This window comes from Somniosus microcephalus, chromosome 4 (genome assembly GCF_052327205.1).
Source record: "Somniosus microcephalus isolate GS21.2 chromosome 4, FLI_Smic_1.0, whole genome shotgun sequence".
In the NCBI taxonomy this organism is placed as follows: Eukaryota; Metazoa; Chordata; class Chondrichthyes; order Squaliformes; family Somniosidae; genus Somniosus; species Somniosus microcephalus.
This window is the reverse complement of record NC_140990.1, coordinates 280,723,117-280,741,932: the sequence shown is the minus strand read 5'-3', so window position 1 is coordinate 280,741,932 and position 18,816 is coordinate 280,723,117. Positions and strand designations below refer to the sequence as shown.

The window sequence follows — 18,816 nt, the reverse complement described above, 5'->3', positions numbered from 1 at the left end:
GTAACTGCTCCACTTCTTGTGGTAAACCACTGTTTGTATTCCACTGTGTACATGCCTGGACATGCCTCGGCTGACTCCTCCCACAAGTCCTAGTATAAAGGTGACTGCTCCCCAGCCCCCTTTGTATTCTGGACCGGTCGACCACTCGAGGCAGACCTTCATTCTTTTGTTAATAAAAGCCTTTAGTTACTCTCTTAACTCTCAGTCTTTTATGAGTAATTGATAGCGCATCAATTTTATTAACAACATTTTTATAATGGAGAAGATCCTCACACCAGCATGCCTGGACTTAGATCATCGGGAGGCGGACTCATCCACCAAGTTTACTCACTGGCTTAAGTGTTTCGAAAAATTCCTGACCGCCTCCGCAGCAATCAAATCGGACGAGGACAAACTGGATGTCCTGACCTCCAAAGTGAACCACCGAGTGTACTCGGTCATCCAAGACGCGACCTCGTACGTGGACGCTATCAAGCTCCTCAAGGACCAGTACACGCGCCCAGTGAACGAAGTGTACGCCAGGCACCTTCTGGGGAGTCGTAAACAACAACCTGGGGAATCGACCGTGGAATACCTTCAGGCACTGTCTGTGCTTGGCCGGGCCTGTGGTTGTAAGGATGTAAAGGCCGCCGTGTACACAGAGGAACTTATCCGGGACGCTTTTGTAGCGGGCCACAGATCCAATTACACCCGACAGCGACTGTTGGAGCAGAGTGACCTCGACCTCAACAAGGCCTCTGAACTCGCACTATCACTGGATGCAGCCTACCGGGGCATGGATGCCTACTCCTCTGCACCGTGGACGCCGCGGGGAATGACAGCCTGGGACACGGTAGGACCGCCTCATAGCGCCGTGCCACCCCAGCCACACCCCAGCAACGGTCCAACTACCGCAGCAGTGTCCCAAGGCCAGACAGCAGTGCCCCAAGGCCAGAAATGCTACTTCTGTGGCCAGGCAAAACACCCCAGAGCACGCTGCCCGGCGAAAAACGCGATCTGCTCGGGCTGCGGGAAGAAGGGACACTACGCTAACGTCTGCAGGGCCAAAGCCACCCCGAACCCCAGCAGCGCCGCATGTGGGCCATGTGGGCCACCATCTTGGGCCTCCCCGGCCATGTGCGAACCACCGGTACAGCAGCCATTTTGGACGCCTCCAGCCACATGGGGATCATGGACGCCGCCATCTTGGACGACAGCCGGAACGCAGCAGGCCCCCAACACCGCCTCATCTGATACCCGCAGCGACACACCGACCCCTACGCTGGCATCCGTTACACTGGACCAAGCGAGACCGCACCAGCTGGCCAGCTCCACAATGGACATTAAGGTAAATGGCCACGATACAATCTGCCTTTTTGACTCTGGGAGCACGGAGAGCTTCATCCACCCCGACACGGTGCGGCGTTGCTCTCTCCCAGTCCTGCCTGCGCACCAGCGGATTTCTATGGCCTCCGAGTCCCAGTCGGCGGACATCGGCGGCTACTGCGTAGTGACACTCGTAGTAGACGGGACCGTGTACGATCATTTTAAACTTCTGGTCCTGCCCGACCTCTGCGCTGCCGTCCTGCTGGGGTTAGATTTTCAGTGCCACCTTAAAAGTGTTACGATGGCGTACGGTGGACCCCTACCCCCACTCACAGTCCGCAGCCAGCAGCTCCCAAATTGCCCGCCGCGCACCAGGTGCAACCTCTCCACACTCAGAGTCACCCCCCCACTGTTTGCTAACCTCACCCCCGACTGTAAGCCCATCGCCACAAAGAGCAGGCGATACAGTGCCGGGGACAGGGTTTTCATTAAAACCGAAGTGGAGCGGCTCCTGAAGGAAGGGATTATTGAGGGCAGCACCAGCCCCTGGCGAGCCCAGGTTGTGGTCGAGAAGCAACGCCTGGTCATCGACTACAGCCAGACAATAAATCGCTACACCCTGCTGGACGCCTACCCACTCCCCCGCATAGCTGATATGTTCAACCAGATCGCGCAGTACCGCGTCTTCTCGACCATTGACCTGAAATCAGCGTACCACCAGCTCCCTATCCGCCCTGAGGACCGCCAGTATACTGCCTTTGAGGCAAACGGCCACCTCTATCACTTCCTTAGGGTTCCCTTTGGCGTCTCCAACGGGGTCTCCGTCTTCCAAAGGGAGGTGGACCGGATGGTAGATCAAAATGCGTTGCAGGCCACTTTCCTATATCTGGACAATGTGACCATCTGCGGCCGTGACTTGCAGGACCATGATGCAAACCTCGAAAAATTCCTCCGCACCGCCCAACTCCTGAACCTGACATATAACAAGGAGAAGTGCATATTCCGCACAAACCGCCTCGCCATCCTTGGCTGTGTTGTGGAACACGGAGTCATCGGCCTCGACCCCGACCGGATGCGTCCCCTTATGGAACTCCCACTGCCCCACTGCCTCAAGGCCCTGAAGAGGTGCCTAGGGTTTTTCTCCTATTATGCCCAGTGGGTCCCCTACTATGCGGACAAGGCCCATCCGCTGATCAAGTCCACCTCTTTTCCCTTGACGGCAGAGGCCCGCTTAGCCTTCCACCGTATCAAGGAAGACATTGCCAAAGCCACCATGCACGCAGTGGACGAATCCATCCCCTTCCAGGTGGAAAGCGACGCGTCCGACTTTGCCCTGGCCGCTACCCTCAATCAGGCGGGGAGACCCGTGGCCTTCTTTTCACGAACCCTCCAAGGCCCGGAGACCAGACACTCCGCTGTTGAGAAGGAGGCCCAGGCGATTGTGGAGGCTGTGCGTCATTGGAGGCACTACCTGGCCGGAAAACGATTTACCCTGCTCACTGACCAACGTTCAGTTGCTTTCATGTTTAACAACAAGCTGAGGGGCAAAATCAAAAATGACAAGACCTTGAGGTGGAGAATCGAACTTTCCACCTACAATTACGAGATCTTGTACCGGCCCGGGAAGCTCAATGAACCCCCGGATGCGCTATCGCGTGGCACCTGCGCCAGCGCGCAGATCGATAGACTGCGGGCCCTCCACAATGACCTCTGCCACCCGGGGGTCACCAGGTTCTTCCACTTCATCAAGGCCCGCAACCTGCCTTACTCTATTGAGGAGGTCAGGACCATGACCAGGAACTGCCAAGTCTGCGCTGAGTGCAAACCGCACTTTTATAGACCAGACAGGGCCCACCTGATAAAAGCCACTCGCCCCTTCGAGCGCCTGAGCGTTGATTTTAAAGGGCCTCTCCCCTCCTCCGACCGCAATGTGTACTTCCTCAATATTATTGACGAGTACTCCCGTTTCCCGTTCGCCATCCCCTGCCCGGACATGACCAGTGCCACGGTCATTAAATGTCTGAACGACCTCTTCACCCTGTTCGGTTTCCCCAGCTATATCCATAGCGACCGGGGCTCATCGTTTATGAGCGACGAACTCCGTCAGTACCTGCTAACTAGGGGTATTGCCACAAGCAGGACCACCAGTTACAACCCCCGGGGGAACGGACAGGTGGAAAGAGAAAATGCGACAGTTTGGAAGGCCGCCCTGCTAGCCTTAAAGTCTAGGGGCCTTCCAACCTCCCGCTGGCAGGATGTGCTCCCCGATGCGCTCCACTCTATTCGGTCACTGCTCTGCACTGCCACTAACGCCACCCCTCATGAGAAAATGTTTGTCTTCCCAAGGAAGTCCACATCAGGGACATCGCTACCGCCATGGCTGACGTCCCCAGGGCCGGTCCTACTGAGAAGGCACGTGAGGACCCATAAAATGGACCCCCTGGTCGAGAGGGTCGACCTCCTCCACGCCAACCCCCAGTATGCTTACATTGCATACCCGGACGGGCGGAAGGACACAGCCTCCATAAGAGACCTTGCACCCTCGGGGGCCGCAGTAACCCACTACTCACTACCACCCCCCCCCCCACGATCCGATATCCAGCCCCAGCAGATGGCAGGCCTGGGCCCAGCGACCCGCTCGACACCTACGAGGACGACACGCCTGTGCCACAGCCTACGCGGGACTCGACGCCGGAAGCTCCACTACCCCTGCCGTCGCCACGCCGATCACAGCGGCAGACAAGACCTCCGGAGAGACTCCAATACACTAACTTTTAATACACTTCACCCCGCCGGACTCAATTTTAAACAAGGGGTGAATGTGGTAAACCACTGTTTGTATTCCACTGTGTACATGCCTGGACATGCCTCGGCTGACTCCTCCCACAAGTCCTAGTATAAAGGTGACTGCTCCCCAGCCCCCTTTGTATTCTGGACCGGTCGACCACTCGAGGCAGACCTTCATTCTTTTGTTAATAAAAGCCTTTAGTTACTCTCTTAACTCTCAGTCTTTTATGAGTAATTGATAGCGCATCACTTCTATAACCCTGTAAATTGTTAGTAAAAATTTAAATTTGCTGGTAATAATGATCAACATCATTAAAACGGCAATCTTTGCAGAAACAATGAAAACTCATTTGATACAGATACAGCAGTATGTAAGAACAGAGGAGCAGATTATACTTTGTGTATGTTTAATTAACGATGTTGAGTAATGAATGGGGTTGGCAGTATTTGGATCAATTCAAACACCTCAAATAGTACATTCAGATCGCAGTAAATTAAAGCGTCTGATTTCTGAGATGAAAATGTGCTTGAGGTGTCCCCTTACGCTGATGCAAACAGGCCCTGTGCCTGTTTGCATCAGCTGTAAAATTTTCATTCGTAATTGCTGGGCAGTTGATGGGCAATTAGCCCAACTCTGCACCAGCAATTGGGATTTCTAAGGCGGTGTGACTGATCTGTCAAGTTGTAACTTGTTAGATCGCAAGTTCGGGATTTAGCGCATACGGAAATCCCGAACTTGCCATCCATTTCAAAGGCATCATACCGATCGCAAATTCTGGACAATTATTTTATTAGTGAACATAATTACTGAGAATCTGAACAATTGTATAATGCACAATTAGAATCATAGAATGGTTACAGCACAGACGGAGGCCATTCGGCCCATCAAGCCCATGCTAGCTCTCTGTAAGAGCACTTCAGCTAGTCCCACTCCCCGGTCCTTTCCCTGTAGCCCTGTAAAAAATTTTCCTTCAAGTAATTATCCAATTCCCTTTGGAAAGCCACGATTGAGTCAGCCTCTGCCATCCTTTCAGGCGGTGCATTCCAGATCCTAACCAGTCACTGCGTAAAAAAGTTTTTCCTCATGTCGCCTTTGGTTCTTTAAACCAATAGCCAACCCAAAATTATTTACACAACTCAAACAGATAATCTTCACTGATTTCCAATTTCTGTCCACGGTAGTCAGAGAAAACCAGAAAACCAGCTGGTGGCCTACCATTGACTGATGGCTAAGCAGATTCCCAGAGGGAGCAAGTGATCATGGAATGCGAGTCAATTTGCAGTTTTCTGATGCACCCCTTAGCGAGTATTTAAAGTATAGTAAGGACCAGTTAAAGTGCATTATATGAAACGCTTGAGTCAAGAACATGCAATTTATGTTTTTGCATCACAATTCCAATGCACATGTATCTTCCAACCTCATTTTCTTTACAAAACAATCAAAGAGTTAGAATTTTATTAAGGAAATCAAGAGATTATGAGGGAGAAATTGGTCTCCGTCCTGCCGATTTCTGGACGCAAAATAGGAATTAGGGAACCAATCTCCGGGTGCGAGCACTCATGCCTGATCTCCTCAGGAAATACACTAGCTGCCAATTTGGCAACTGCCTAATTCCAAGTGCCAAAGGCACTCGCCTAAAACACGCCTAAATTAGGCCCCTGAAACATGCTACTTAGGGGCCTAATACCTGTTTTAGGAACCCGATGCCAAATGTGGCATGCTGGAAGGCACTAAAGAAGTTTTTGTGTTTTTACTTACCATAACGTAGAGCCAGCTGGAGCAGGAGTCCACAACAGTTCCACAGTCTTGCTTTGTGGGGTCACCTTGCCAAATGGTCATGTGACAACAGTTGCAATTTTAAGTAACCCTAATAATGGGGGCCTACTCCAGTACAAGCAAGTTAGGAAGAGCTGCATTCTAAAGGTTTTGCATTAGGTCTATCAGGATACAACAGGATGAAAGGAAAAATTAAATTGGATACTTTGCCATTCTACTTGATACAGTGAGGTTGCCAGGCTTACCATGGGAGACTTCCTAAGAGTATATTTTTTCATTCATTTGTTTCCAGTTTGTCTGATTGGTAGACACTGTATTGACTCAGTCTGCCACCTCCTGCCAAACAACCTGGATATTAAATAGGAGAGTGACTTAGCATGCCAAAGAGGGCAACTTGTCTTTGCCACCATTTGTGCCAGAAGATATTCGAGCAAGTGTCAGAAAATGGAGTAGACCTGATCCTTGATCCACTGCCAGTGAGCTCACACTTTCAGGCTCAATCCAAGCCAGGAACTCCCTATACATAATTAATGAGCCCAATCTTGAAAAAACTCACAAATTGAGCAATCCAAGGACCTGTTGCTCTAACGCTGGGGAGCCTGGAAATTTTCCTAATGTATTTCTCAAGTAAGTTTCACAGAACAGGAAAGTCGGAAGTTCTACTTCAGTCACTCTGTATTAACATTAAGTTATGCGATCATGGGTTTCTTAATTATGTTTTATGCACTCGTTAAAATTAAGATGAAAATTTCTGTGTATAAACAATGGGCAATTAATGATGAGGTTAAATTAGAGACAACCAAAATGTTACCATAAAGGGGTCTGATTATGTTCAAAGTTCAATATTTGCAGACATTGAGGATGCATAACTGTCAGTTGTAGTTATGTTTTTTTACATGCCAGAAAGGGAATGTGGCTATGAGGCAAAATTTCCTCAGGGGTTCCACAATCTCCTGTCATAATTTTAGATGAAGATCAGCAAAAACCCTGGAGAAACTATGGCCTGGATTTTGTGGTGGTAATGATGGCAAAACTGGCAGCATTCGCTGTCATTACGCCTCTGTAAGTGACAGAAATGTCAGGAGTGAAGTCACGCATGCGCAGAAAATCGTGGAAATCTAGAAGTTGCTGACAATCATTGCCTGCTCCTCTACAGGTTGTGCTGTGGAACTCCCCGGAGGCGACAATCAATTCAAATCACACTGAAATGTAGTTCCTGATGAAAACTTCCCCTATTACACTGGAATATCGCTGTTAACCACCAACCCCGCATCCCGCCCCAAAAAGGTTAAGCCTTGTTGAAAGAGATGTAACTAGGTTTTTAACGGCTGAACAATCATTTTGGCCTGAAAAACTAATTTTATATAATTTTATATTTGTGTAATATTTAATAATTCGTTAGAAATAGGTATAGTGCCAAAGAACTGGCGGATAGCTAAAGTAATACCGATATTTAAGGAGGGGGATAGAACATGTCCATGAAATGAAAGACCAGTCAGCTTAACATCAGTGGTAGGAAAAATAATGGAATCCCTACTAAAGGAGAAAGTAGAAGAACACCTAGAAACCAAAAATATAATAATGAATAGTCAACATGGATTTCAAAAGGAAAATTCTTGCTTGACCAACCTTATTGAATTTTTTGAAGAGGTAACAGAGAGAGTAGACAATGGTAATACAGTAGATGTAATTTATCTGGATTTTCAAAAGACCTTCGGTAAGGTATCCCATAACAGACTGATGAACAAGGTCAGAGAATGCGGAGTCGGGGGACAAGTAGCAAAATGGATTGCTAGCTGGCTTCAAGACAAAAAGCAGAGAGGAGGAGTAAAGGGTAGCTATTCACAGTGGCAGAAGGTGGGTAGTGGTGATCCACAAGGATCAGTGCTGGGACCAATGCTGTTCACAATTTACATTAACGATTTAGACTTAGGAATCAAAAACACAATTTCTAAATTTGCAGATGTCACCAAATTGGGGGGGGGGATAGTCAATACTGAGGAGGACTGCAACAAGTTACAAGAGGGCATTAATAAACTTGCAGAATGGGCATATAATTGGCAAATGAAGTTCAACACAGATAAATGTGAGGTATTATACATTTTGGTAGGAAAAATAGGGAGGTCACTTATCACTTGGAGGGTGCAGGTCTAGGTGGGGTAAAACAACAAAGGGATCTAGGAGTACAAATACACAAATCACTAAAAGTTGTGATGCAGGCTAGCAAGGCCATAAAAAAAAGCAAACCAAGCACTAGGGTTTATTTCTGGAGGGATAGCATTGAAAAGTAGGGAAGTTATGCTAAACCTGTATTGCACCTTGGTTAGACCACACTTGGAATACTGCGTACAGTTCTGGCCGCCATATTATAAAAAGGATATAGAGGCACTAGAGAGGGTGCAGAGAAGATTTACAAGGTTGATACCAGAATGTGAGGGTATACATATCAGGAAAGGATGAACAGGCTGGGTCTCTTTTCTCTTGGAAAAAAGAAGGCTGAGGGGTGACCTAATAGAGGTCTTTAAAATTATGAAAAATTTTGATAGAGTGGATACAGGGAGAATGTTTCCACTTGTGGGGAAGAGCATAACTAGAGGCCATCAATATAAGATAGTCACCAAGAAATCCAATAGGGAATTCAGAAGAAACTTCTTTACCCAAAGAGTGGTGAGAATGTGGAACTCGCTACCACAGGGAGTGGTTGAAGCAAATAGTATGGATGCATTTAAGGGGAGGCTAGACAAGCATATGAGGGAAAAGGGAATAGAGGGTTATGCTGATAGATTTAGATGAGGAAAGACGGGAGGAGGCTCGCGTGGAGCATAAACACCGGCATGGACTGGTTGGGCCGAATGGCCTGTTTCTGTGTTGTATATCCTATGTAATCCTATGTAATGTCAAATTTTAACATTTTGTTTATGATATTTCAGCTTATAACTTAATCCTATGTGTATGTCCCAATCTTTATTTCTCTTTCTGTAAAATTTATAAAAGGAAAGTTATAATCTGTGAATTTTACTTCCTGGTTTGCTGTCTGTGAGAATTCTTAAATGTGATTGGCTGCTTAGCCTGCTTGATGACATCACTTGCTGGACGCTGGAGATTCACTTGATTCAGCAGCAGATTCAAACTAACGTTGGGAGAGCTGAACCTCACACCACAGAGATTGCTAGATCTTTGTGGGCAGCTTTGTTCGAGGTCAGCAGCTTCGCCTCTGACTGCAAATTCCGGGCCATTGTAAACAATTGTGTACGTTGTTTCTGTGGGGTTTCCGTCGAAGTTACGGTAGGAGATCAGGAGACAGCCCATGGAAATTACTGCTGATAATTATACTCATAGCGTGGTTCTGTTTTTTAGTGCTTTTGTGGATGAAAAATGTCAACCAAGCTCCATTATTTAATACCATTGCTCCACAAATTTGTTATAAAATATTTTAAACCAAGATTACATTTTTGAAAATGAAACAATGTCCTTATGATAAAAAATCATAATTGTTTTTCTGTCTCCAATATTGTTGGTACTAACTCAGCTTTGTCTGCTAAAAATTAATAAGTTCAGTATTTTCTTAACTCATTCCATTGAAACTTCTTCTTAGGCAGTCCCTCGGAACCGAGGATGACTTGCTTCGATATTAAAAATGAGTTCTCCGGTGACTGATGAGTCCAATGCGGGACCTACAGTCTCTGTCACAGGTGGGGCAGACAGTGGTTGAAGGGGTGGGTGGGTGGGGTGCTTGGGTTGGCGTGTGCTCCTTGCGCTTGGCTTCCGCTTGCTCCCGGCAAAGAGAATCGAGGTGTTCGGCGCCTTCCCAGATGCTTCTCCTCCACTTTGTGCGGTCTTGGGCCAGGGATTCCCAGGTGTCGCTGGGGATGTTGCATTTTTTCAAGGAGGCTTTGAGGGTGTCCTTGAAGCATTTCCTCTGCCCACCTGGGGCTCTCTTGCTGTGCCGGAGCTCCAAGTAGAGCGCTTGTTTTGGAAGTCTCGTATCGGGCATGCGGACGATGTGACCCGTTCCCCGGAGCTGATCGAACGTGGTCAAAGCTTCAATGCTGGGGATGTTAGCCCGAGCGAGAACACTGACATTGGTGCGCCTATCCTGCCAATGGATTTGCAGGATCTTGCGGAGGCAGCGTTGGTGGTACCTCTCCAGTGCTTTGAGGTGCCTGCTGTACATGGTCCATGTCTCTGAGGCATACAGGAGGGCGGGTAACACTACTGCCCTGTAGACCATGAGCTTGGTGCTGGGTTTGAGGTCCTGGTCTTCAAACACTTTCTTCCTCAGGCGACCGAAGGCTGCACTGGCACACTGAAGGCGGTGTTGGACTTCGTCATCGACGTCTGCCCTTGTTGACAATATGCTCCCGAGGTATGGAAAGTGGTCCACGTTGTCCAAGGCCTCGTCGTGGAATTTGATAATCGGGGGGGCAATACTGTGTGGCGGGAGCAGGTTGGTAGAGGACCTTTGTCTTACGGCTGTTTAATGTAAGGCCCATGCTTTCGTACGCTTCAGTGAAGGTGTTGACAATGGTTTGGAGTTCAACCTCCGAGTGTGCGCAGATGCAAGCGATTAATACATTGTATTAATCATAAGCTACTAATGTTAAAGAGACACCACCCTGGAATTTCCTCTCAAGTTCTTCCGATCTTCCATGGTAACTTTGGCGGAAGATCAGCAGAAACCCCAGAGAAACCATTTCTTTGGGTTTTCCACCGATCTTCCTCTAGAGTTACTGTGGGAATCGGGGAACCCCTATGGAAATTCTACCCCACCATGTATATTCTCACCAGTGCTAACCAGTGATTATCTTCATATTTTCAGGGAAATACGAGAACAGCAACTGGAGCTTTGGCTACAGACTCATAACAACCGGCTGGGATCAGATACTCAAATGCGGGTTGAGCACCTAAAAGGTTTATCCATCAACAAGTGGTTGCTTCTTAACTGAATCCCACGTTCAATGCTACACTGTAATTCCAGACCACTACAGTTATACTTCTACCTTTATAGGACAAATCTGCTGCTTGGCATGTCATCATTGTAATACTTACAATCAGGTTTTAAAAGAAAAGTTGCTGAGTGAGTAAATTGCACATATTTGAAAAATGACTGAGACTGTGGCATTATTATGTACCGGGAATTCTATGTGCCCGTATTACAATAAATTTAGAGTAAATTGTATATAAAGTTCAAGCTGAGAATTACATGTACAAATTCATTATTGTGATGATGTTGTACACTTCGTCATTTGCATTCAGTTTTAAATATAATGTTAAGTTAAAGTGCAGATAGATTTATTTCAATATGACCCATTAGCCCTGCAATTTTGCATGGGTTTTCCCAGTCTGCCACTTTAACTCCAGCAGGAGACTGGTGAACCCCCCAGGAAAATGGCATAAATGTCAAAAACAGCTCGCACGTGATTACTTGATTGAAGGTATTACTGCCACCTATGAACTTCTTTTTCTGAGTCTGAGTCCATGCTTCTTTGTTGTAGAGTTAGTGATTACATCAAACATATTAGGGTTTAATTTATCCACACCTCTTCGATTCTTGAATAACTCAGTAAGGTCTGCCCTGAGCATTCTTCTGCTTAGTGTAAACATTATCAATTTAATTGGCCCTCATTATACCCTTGCCAAAACCAGGAATGAAGTCCTAGTACAGGTCGGCCTGAGCCATTACTTTTTACAAGTTCATTACTGCTTCCTAGGTATTAGGCTGTATAACCAAAGGAATAAAGCATAAGATCTTGATGTTTTCTTTATTGCTGCTACATATTATGACAATGATTTCAACAAGCTATCCATGACTATCCCAGACTCACTCTGTGTTGTGTCCTGTAGATTTAATTCCATTTATCTTTTGGCTCCAACTTTGCAAGAATAGCAAAATTGAGGCTTCGCTGGTCACTGGTGCATACACACCCACTCCAGTGCAGAGGCCTGGCTTTGACAAATTTTATACAGCAAGCCATCCCTTTCATTTCAATATGGTACTCCCACATTGAAATCTTATATTTTTCCACACTGGGAGTCACAAAATTGGCCAAGACAGCAGTTCTTAAAGGACTGCTACTCACCATCAAACAGAAGTTCACTATTTCACTCCAAGTCAGAAAGTTGTAAGTTCAAGTCCCACTTCAGAAACTTGATCACAAAATCTCGGATGACACTCCAGTGTTGGAGGTGCCGTCTTTCAGATGAGACATTAACCGAGTCCCTGTCTACACTCTCAGGTGGACGTTAAAAATCCCATGGCACTATTCAAAGAGGAGCAGGGGCGTTCTCCTTAGTATACTGGCCAACATTTATCCTTCAACAATCATCACTAAGCAGATTATCTGGTAATTATCACATTGCTACTTGTGGGAACTTGCTGTATGCAAATTAGATTCCACCTTTCCTACATTACAACAGGCTACACTTCAAAAAGTACTTAATTGGTTGTAAAGCGCTTTGGGATGTCCTGAGACCGTGCAAATCAGTCTTTCTTTTTCTCTTTCTATGCCTTACATTGAAAAAAGTATGAAAGTACAGAATTGGAAAATGTTTACAGTAAGACCCTAAGGGGGAAAAATTCGGTATCAACCATTTTGGGGCGCTAACATCAGCCGGGTGCAAACTTTAGCGCCCAGCGCAAATTAGCACCAGTGACCACGAAATTCGTCTCCAGCAATCCTGGAGGTGATTAGAGCATAAATCAAGTGCTACACACTTCTCTTAGGGCAATAACTTTGGGGAACGGGGCGCTACCTCAGAGCACTACTCAAGCTCATGAGCTGTCAATTACCTAGTACTCAGACAGACTGGCGCCTTCCAGTTCTTAAAGAGGAGGGTCAATCATGCTGCACAGCCTCACGCTGATCATTGCTGCTTTTGACCTGGGCCTGCAAGGAGGTTCAAATCTTGAACCAGGAATATCATGGCTGTTCAAAGGCCCAGGGAGAGAGCTCGCCGGTTTAGCAACCAGGCATTGGAGGCTCTGGTTGTGGCTGTGGAACGCCGACGGGCAGTGCTATTCCCAGACACTAGCAGGAGGCCATTGCCCCGGGAGTTCACAAGGGTGTGGAGGGAGGTGGCCCATTACGTCTCGTCCAGAAGCCTGGTCCAAAGGACTCACACCCAGTACCACAAAAAGTTCAACGACCTCACTCGGGTGGTGGTCAGGGTGAGTAAATGCTTGAAATACCTCTACATCCCACCAGCTCAACCTCACTCTGTACACAGATGGTATAAACTGCCAAATCCACAACACTCACCCAACAACTATGCCCATCTACTAAAATTCACATCCACATCTCACACCTTGCAGACATTAACGGCTATGGTAGGCACATCTGCCAAACACATGGCTGCACACTCACTCACACGCTGTCCTTTTTCTTGCAGGCCAAGCTTGCTCATAACAGGAGGGAGTAGCAATGCACGGGAGGAGGTCAGGTGGAGCTGCACCCCCTCACATAGCTGGAGGAGCGAGTGCACAGAATCATCGTGAGCCATGTCGTGGGTGCTGTGGCAGCCAGAGAGAACATAAGAAATAGGAGCAGGAGCAGGCCATTCGGCCCCTTGAGCCTGCTCTGCCATTTAATGAGATCGTGGTTGATCCGATTTTGACCTCAACTCCACTTTCCTGCCCGCTCCCCATAACCCTCGACTCCCCTGTTGTTCAAAAATCTGTCTATCTCAGCCTTGAATATATTCAATGACTCAGCTTCCACAGCTCTCTGGGGTAAAGAATTCCAAAGATTCACGACCCTCTAAGAGAAGAAATTCCTCCTCATCTCCATCTTAAATGGGCGACCCCTTATTCTGAGACTGTGCCTCCTCATTCTAGATTCCCTGACAAGGGGAAACATCCTCTCAGCATCTACCCTGTCCAACCCCCTCAGAATTTTATATGTTTCAATAAGATCACCTCTCATTCTTCTAAACTCCAATGAGTATAGGCCCAATCTGCTCAACCTTTCCTCATAAGACAACCCCTTCATCTCAGGAATCAATCTAGTGAACCTTCTCTGACCTGCCTCCAATGCAAGTATATCCCTCCTTAAATAAGGGGACCAAAACTGTATGCAGTACTCCAGGTGTGGTCTCACCAATGCCCTATACAGTTGTAGCAAGACTTCCCTACTTTTATACTCTATCCCTCTTGAAATAAAAGCCAACATTCCATTTGCCTTCCTAATTACTTGCTGCACCTGCATGTTAACTTTTTGTGTTTCATTTACGAAGACACCCAAATCCCTCTGTACCGCCGCATTCTGTAGTCTTTCTCCATTTAAATAATACTGTATTTTGCTTTTCTATTCCTGCCAAAGTGGATAACTTCACATTTTCCCACAATATACTCCATCTGCCAAATTCTTGCCCACTCACTTAACCTATCTATATCCCTTTGCAGACTCTTCATGTCCTCCTCATAACTTGCTTTCCCACCTATCTTTGTATTGTCTGCAAATTTACAATACACTCGCTTCCTTCATCCAAGTCATTAATATAGATTGAAAATAGTTGAGGCCCCAGCACTGATCCCTGTGGGACCCCACTAGTTACAGATTGCCATCCTGAAAATGACCCATTTATCCCAACTCTGTTTTCTGTTAGTTAGCCAATCCTCTATCCAATCTAATATATTACCCCCACCACCATGAGCTCTTATTTTATGCAGTAACCTTTTATGTGGCACCTTGTCAAATGCCTTTTGGAAATCCAAATACACTACTGGTTCCCCTTTATCCACCCTGCTCGTTACCTCCTCAAAGAACTCTAATAGATATGTCAAACACGATTTCCCTTTCATAAAACCATGTTGACTCTGATTGTATTATGATTTTCTAAATGCCCTGCTACAACTTCCTTAATAATGGATTCGAGCATTTTGCCAATGACAGATATTAGGCTAACTGGCCTATAGTTTCCTGCTTTCTGTCTCCCTCTGTTTTTGAATAAGGGCGTTACATTTGCAGTTTTCCAATCCGCAGGGACTTTTCCAGAGTCATGGGAATTTTGGAAGATTATAACCAATGCATCCACTTCTTTTAAGACCCTAGGATGCAGGCCATTGTCAGCCTTTAGAACCATAAGTTTGTCTAGCACTTTTTCTCTAGTGATAGTGATTGTTTTAAGTTCCTCCCTTTTGCCCCTTGATTTTCTACTATTAATGGGATGTTTTTAATGTCCTCTACTGTGAAAACAGATACAAAATATTTGTTCAATGCCTCGGCCATTTCCTTGTTTCCAATTATTATTTCCCCAGTCTCGTCCTCTAAGGGACCAACATTTATGTTAGCTACTCTCTTTCCTTTTTATATACTTGTAGAAGCTCTTACTGTCAGTTTTTATATTTCTTGCTAGTTTACTCTCATAAGCTATTTTCTCCCTCTTTATTATTTTTTTAGTCATCCTTTGCTGGTTTCTAAAATTTTCCCAATCTTCTAGCCTACCACTAAACTTTGCAACATTGAATGCCTTTTCTTTCAATTTGATACCATCCTTAACTTCCTTGGTTAGCCATGGTTGGTTCATCCTTCTCTTTGAGTCTTTCTTTCTCACTGAAATATATCTTTGTTGAGAGTCATGAAAAATTCTCTTTAAATGTCTGCCACTGCTTTTCTACCATCTTACCTTCTAATCTATTTTCCCAGTCCACTTTAGCCAACTCTCTCCTCATACCTTTGTAATTGTCTTTATTTAAGTTTAATACTCTAGTTTTAGACCCAAGTTTCTCACCTTCAAACTGAATGTGGAATTCTATCATGTTATGATCACTCTTCCCGAGAGGATCTTTTACTATGAGATCATTAATTAATCCTGTTTCATTACACATTACCAGATCTAAAATAGCCTGTTCCCTGGTCAGTTCCACCACGTATTGTTCCAAGAAACTGTCCCGAATACACTCTATGAACTCGATCTCAAGGCTGCATTTGCCAATTTGATTTGTCCAATCTATATGAAGATTAAAATCACTCACGATTATTGCAGTACCTTTCTTACAGGCCCCCATTATTTCTTGATTTATACTCCGTCCTATAGTGTAACTACTGTTAGGGGGGCTATAGACTACTCCCACCAGTGCCTTCTTTCCCTTACTATTTCTTACCTCCACCCAAATTGATTCTACATCTGGAACTTCCGAGCCAAGATCATTTCTCACTATTGTACTGGTCTCATCCTTTATTAACAAAGCTACCCCACCTCCTTTTCCTTTCTATCTATCCTTCCGAAATGTCAAATATCCCTGAATATTCAGTTCCCAGCCTTGGTCACATTGCAACCATGTCTCTGTGATGGCTATTAGATCATGCCCATTTATTTTGATTTGTGCTGTCAATTCATCTATCTTGTTACGAATGCTGCGTGCATTCAGATAAAGAGCCTTTAATTTTGTCTTTTTTATCATTTTTCCCTATTCTGACCTTATCTGCTGGTGCACTCTTATGTTTGTATGCTCTGTCCCTTCCTGTCACACTCTGGTTTTCATTGCCCATATCGCTACCCTGCACTATTGCCCTATCTTTTCTCTTTAACTTTCTAAATTTCCCCTCGCTTGAACCCTCCCCCCCACTTTAGTTTAAAGCCCTATCTACAGCCCTAGTTATTCGATTCACCGGGACACTGGTCCCAGCATGGTTCAAGTGTAGGCCGTCCCAACGGAACAGCTCCCTCTTTCCCCAGTACTGGTGCCAGTGCCCCATGAATTAAAACCCCTTTCTCCCACATCAATCCTTGAGCCACGCATTCAACACTCTGATCTTATTGGCCCTATGCCCATTTGCTCGTGGCTCAGGTAGTAATCCAGAGATTATTACTTTTGTGGTTCTGCTTTTTAATTTAAACCCTAGCTGCTCATACTCCCTCAGCAGAACCTCTTTCTTAGTCTTACCTATGTTGTTGGTTCCTATGTGGGCCACGACAACTGGATCCTTCTCCTCCCACGCCAAGTTCCTCTCCAGCCCTGAGGAGATGTCCTTAACCCTAGCACCGGGCAGACAACACAGCCTTTGGGACTCACGCTCTCGGCTACAGAGAACCGTATCTATCCCCCTAACTATACTGTCTCCTACCACAACATTCCTTTTTACACCCTCCACTTGAATGCCCCCTGTACCACGGTGCCGTGGTCAGTGTGCTCATCCTCCCTGCAGTCCCTGCTCTCGTCCACACAGGTTGCAAGAACCTCATAAACTGTTGGACAAATGCAAGGACTGAGGCTCCTCCAATGCTACCTCCTGGATCCCCATACCTGCCTCACTTGCAGGCACACACTCCTGTCCCTGACCATGGGCCAAATCTGAAGTATTTAACCTAAAGGCTGTGACAAAGTGTCCAAGTAACTTTCTCCCTCCCTGATGTATCGCAATGTTTGCAGCTCAGACTCCAGCTCATCAACTCTGAGCTGAAGTTCCTCGAGCTGCAGACACCTATTGCAAATGTGGTCACCCTGGATCACACTGGTGTCCATCAGCTCCCATATGCTACAGCTGCAACACATCACCTGCTCTGCCATCTCTATTGTATTTTATTTAATTAATTATGTAAATATCAATCAATTGTCTACTTATAGTTTTTAATCTAGGTAAACTAGGTAATAACCTTGTTTAATTTATTAAAATAAGTTTAGTTAGTTATAAAATTTAGTTATATGCTATAGGGCTTTACTGTAACTTAGCCCTCAGTCCTAAGAGAAAAGAAATACTCACCACCAATCACCTACCTGCTTACCTGTGATGTCACACTTTGATTTTTTTGTTATTGAATTGGAGCCTCGCTGCTCCTCCCCCACTGGCTCTGCTCTCGGGCCTCCTCTCGCCGCGCTCTTTATTCTGCTCCTGCTGCCGCTCCGGTTCCGCCCAGGTCCGCTGGCTCTGCTCTCAGGCCTCCTCTCGCCGCGCTCTTTATTCTGCTCCTGCTGCTGCTCTGTTTCCGCCCAGGTCCGCTGGCTCTGCTCTCAGGCCTCCTCTCGCCGCACTCTTTATTCTGCTACCGCTCCAGTTCCGCCCAGGTCCGCTGGCTGTTGGGGACAGCAACGGTATGTTCATCATCTCACCCTCCTCTTTCATACCACTTCCCCCTCACAACACAAGCCCTTCCCACTTTCCATTTAAGTGTACTGTCTCCATTCCTTGCTCCCTTCCTGCCCTCCTCCCCTCCCGTTAAAGCCATTCTTGTGCCTTCCTGCTTTGAGATAGTGAGCCACCATCTGAACAGCCTGTCCCTCAGCCTCCCAGTGGCAGCGACGTGGGAGAGGATGAGGAACACCAAGCCGGCGCCTCACCGCCTGTGTCTCCCAAGGGTGACACATCGAATACTGGGGCCATGCGGTCACTGGAGGGGAGCAGAGGATTTGGCTCTGATGTGGGTGAAGCTCCGGGACCCAGCAGGCTGCAGCAACGCCATGGGGAAAGAGAAGCTCGGAAGCCATCTCCCCGGAGGGTGAGTGCATGCACGAGTTCTGCTGCACAGGACTCGGATGAGGACCTCAATGTCATGGCGATGAGCACACAGGCGATGAGAGCATGTATACTGAGCTCATGGGTGCAATGGCAAGGGTGCCCAAGAACATGGATGCACTGAAGGCATTTGATAAGCTAAAATCGTCGCGCACGGGCAGGAAGTCGTTAGCTCCCCTTTAGCGCCCCCTGGAGGCGCTAACGGGAGGCGATAACCAACTGAATGTTTCCCCCTAAGACTCTCTAATTTATTTAGTAACATCTCCTCAGAGGAAGTGCACAAAGGAAGGTGACCCTTTTTGGTGTCGAATACCTTTTGAATCCAAGGTACAAGCAACATGGGTGAACATAAGAACATAAGAATTTGGAGCAGGAGCAGGCCATATGGCCCTTCAAGCCTGCTCCGCCATTTAATAAGATCATGGCCGATTTTTGACCTCAACTCCACTTTCCTGCCCAATCCCCATATCATTTAATTCTTCTGCCGTCCAAAAA

General features: G+C 46.5%; 1 protein-coding gene across 1 annotated transcript in view; it reads left to right on the top strand.

Moving 5' to 3' along the window:
• cfap221 (cilia and flagella associated protein 221) overlaps positions 1 to 11,636 on the top strand; it is a 382,896-nt gene extending 371,260 nt beyond the window's left edge. The window contains exon 24 of the mRNA XM_085986538.1: positions 10,689 to 11,636. Within this exon, the coding sequence (XP_085842664.1) occupies positions 10,689 to 10,815 (127 nt within the window). The 3' untranslated portion in view covers positions 10,816 to 11,636. The remainder of the gene's footprint in view (positions 1 to 10,688) is intronic.
• Positions 11,637 to 18,816: the final 7,180 nt, after the last annotated feature.